Raw genomic sequence first — 2,910 nt, 5'->3', positions numbered from 1 at the left:
GGGGGCGCCGGGGCCGCCGCCGCTCGGGGAAACGCCGCGCAGGTTCGCGCCGCGCGGCAACAGCCCGCGGGTTGCGATTGGCGCCGGTGTTGCTGTCCTGGGAAAGGAGCGCGGCGATTGGAGGAGCGGCGCGGCCCTGGGAGCCAATAGCGAGGCGGCTGCGCGGAGCACCGGCGTCCCCCGCCCCCGTCGAACCGCGTCCGCCCCAAACAATGAATGGGAGCGGCGAGCGCTGAGCGCGGCCCCGGAGCGCGGTGGGCATCGCTCCCCGGCCGCCCACCCGGCAAGGATGCCGAGGGCAGGGAAGGCGGGCCGGTCCCTGGGACTGCCGCGTGTCTTCTCTTTCTGTTTGTTCTTGCACAGCTCCTCTGCTCAGATCCGGTACAGCATCCCGGAGGAGCTCACCCGGGGCGCCTTCGTGGGCAACATCGCGAAGGACCTGGGCACCGATGTGGCGAAACTGGCGGCAGCTAATCTGCAGGTACTGTCCGATTCGGATTCCCAGTACTTCTCGGTCAATGTGAACACCGGTGTTATAATGGTCAGCGAGCGGATAGACCGGGAGCAGCTCTGCGGGCAGAACCCCCGCTGCTTCCTCCACCTGAAACTTGCCATCGAGAACCCAGTGGAGTTTTACCGCATTGAGGTGGAGATCCTGGATATCAATGATAACCCCCCACAGTTCCCCAGTGACGAGGTTTCCTTGCGCATCTATGAGCTGGCATCCCTGGGTGCCCGCTTCCCCATCCAGCCTGCCCAGGACCCAGACGTGGGCACCAACACCTTGCAGACCTATCACCTGAGTGCCAATGAGAACTTCAACCTCAACGTGAAGGCACGCACAGATGGTGGGAAGTTCCCTGAGCTGGTGCTGGAGAGGGCCCTGGACCGGGAACTCAGGGCTTTCCACCAGCTGGTCCTGACTGCCGAAGATGGGGGCTCTCCCCCTCAGTCCAGCAAGATACGCATCACTATTCAGGTCCTGGATGCCAATGACAACCACCCAGTCTTTGACAGACCCTCATACGGAGCCCGCTTGGTGGAGAACTCGCCGCTGGGCACCCTTGTGGTGAAGTTAAATGCCACTGATGTGGACGAAGGGCCCAACGGAGACATCCGCTACTCCCTCAGCAGCCACAACTCAGCTGCCTTACGCCAGATCTTTGCCATCGATGAGCAAACTGGGGAGATTCGCGTCCAGGGCAACCTGGACTTCGAGGAGGCAACGGTCTATGAGATCGAAGTGGAGGCCAAGGACATGGGGTCGCCCACGATGGAGGAGCACTGCAGCGTGGTGGTGGAAATCACTGATGTGAACGACAATGCTCCTGAGGTCATTCTTACCTCCTTCTCCAGCTCCCTGAGCGAGGATGCACCCCCGGGCACAGTGGTGGCCGTGATACACGTCAGAGACAGGGACTCTGGTGAGCAGGGCAAGGTCCAGTGTCACGTGTCTCCGGATCTTCCCTTCCAGCTGCGTAAGGACTATGAGCACCAGTACTCACTGCTAACCAGCACCCATTTGGACCGGGAGCATATTGCCTACTACAATGTCACTGTCTCTGCCTCGGACCTGGGCAGTCCCCCGCTCTCCCGCCACACCATCTTGCCAATTGCCCTGGCAGATGTCAATGACAATGCGCCCCAGTTTGAGCAAGCGTCCTATGAAGTGCTGGTGGCAGAAAACAACCCAGTGGGCAGCGTGCTGGTTACAGTCTCTGCTGCCGACCCTGACTCGGAGCAGAATTCCCGCCTCTCCTACTCCATCGTGCGAGCTGGTGGGACAGATCCAGGCCTGGATCCGACTCGCTACCTCTCCATACATCCCACAAATGGGCAGGTCTCTGCCAAACTCCCCTTTGACTATGAGCAAACCACCTATCTCCAGTTCCATGTGGAGGTCTCGGATGGTGGCTCCCCAGCCCTGAGGAACAGGACGCTGGTTCATGTTTTTATAGTGGACCAGAACGACAATGCCCCACGGGTGCATTTTCCCAGGGCTGGGGAGGACTCTGCTACCCAGTTACGAATCTCCCCCTCCACCACCCCTCCTGCTCTCATCACCAAGGTGGTGGCAATAGATGCGGACTCGGGGCGCAATGCCTGGCTCTCCTACCACCTCGTGGAAGCCACAGACCCAGGGCTTTTCAGTGTGGCCCTGCGCTCCGGGGAGATCCGGATCATGCGGGCCCTGCAGGAGTCGGATGCCTCTGCGCATGAACTGCTGGTGGTGGTCCGGGATGCTGGGGACCCCCCACTCTCCACAGCCGTCACACTGGTGGTGCTAGTGGAGGAGAAGGGCCCAGAGGCTTTGCAGGGCTCCGAGGCTCGGGCCACTGATGGTGGGGGCTTACCCACGATTACACTTTATCTGATTGTGTCCCTAGTTCTCATCTCCACTGTCTCGCTGGTGGGACTGGCAGCACTGGGCATACGGTGCCTCCGGCGGGGCTCTGCCCCTGCCAACCAGGGCTGCTGCGTGGAGAGCGTGAACACGCTGCAGCCCCCTCCCAGCCACATTTCTGGGCACTTGCACTATGAGCCTAAGCAAGGGGACATGGTGATGGGTGTCCAGGTGACAGCCACGGCACCCCCTGCTCCGCGTTACCGCTCCTGCTTTTCACCGGTCTCGGACATCAGTGAATTCATGTTTGTGAAACCCTCCGCGGGTCCAGCCGGTGCCAACCCGCCGGATCCCACCCTGTGCAGCGAGGTGAGCTCGGGAGCGTGTCCCCCTGCCTGACAGCAGCCCCGCTGCCTGCGGGGCTCGGCACCGGAGCGGCTCGGGGTGCGGCACCGCCAGCCGGCTTTGGTGAGGGGGTGCCCGCCGGTGCCCGCTCCCAGCAGCCGGGAGGGGTGGAGCGGGGATTCCCGCTGCCGGGAGTCCCCGGCGCCCTCCCGGCGCTGCGG

At 62.6% G+C, this 2,910-nt stretch overlaps 1 protein-coding gene across 1 annotated transcript in view; it reads left to right on the top strand.

The window, feature by feature from the left end:
- LOC104839138 overlaps positions 1 to 2,910 on the top strand; it is a 37,408-nt gene that overhangs the window by 9,114 nt on the left and 25,384 nt on the right. The window contains exon 3 of the mRNA XM_010579259.1: positions 107 to 2,713. Within this exon, the coding sequence (XP_010577561.1) occupies positions 107 to 2,713 (2,607 nt within the window). The remainder of the gene's footprint in view (positions 1 to 106; positions 2,714 to 2,910) is intronic.

Source organism: Haliaeetus leucocephalus, unplaced genomic scaffold (assembly GCF_000737465.1).
Source record: "Haliaeetus leucocephalus isolate CR32 unplaced genomic scaffold, Haliaeetus_leucocephalus-4.0 Scaffold656, whole genome shotgun sequence".
In the NCBI taxonomy this organism is placed as follows: domain Eukaryota; kingdom Metazoa; phylum Chordata; class Aves; order Accipitriformes; family Accipitridae; genus Haliaeetus; species Haliaeetus leucocephalus.
Note: the sequence above shows the minus strand (reverse complement) of the source record. Positions and strands in the feature narration are given on the sequence as shown.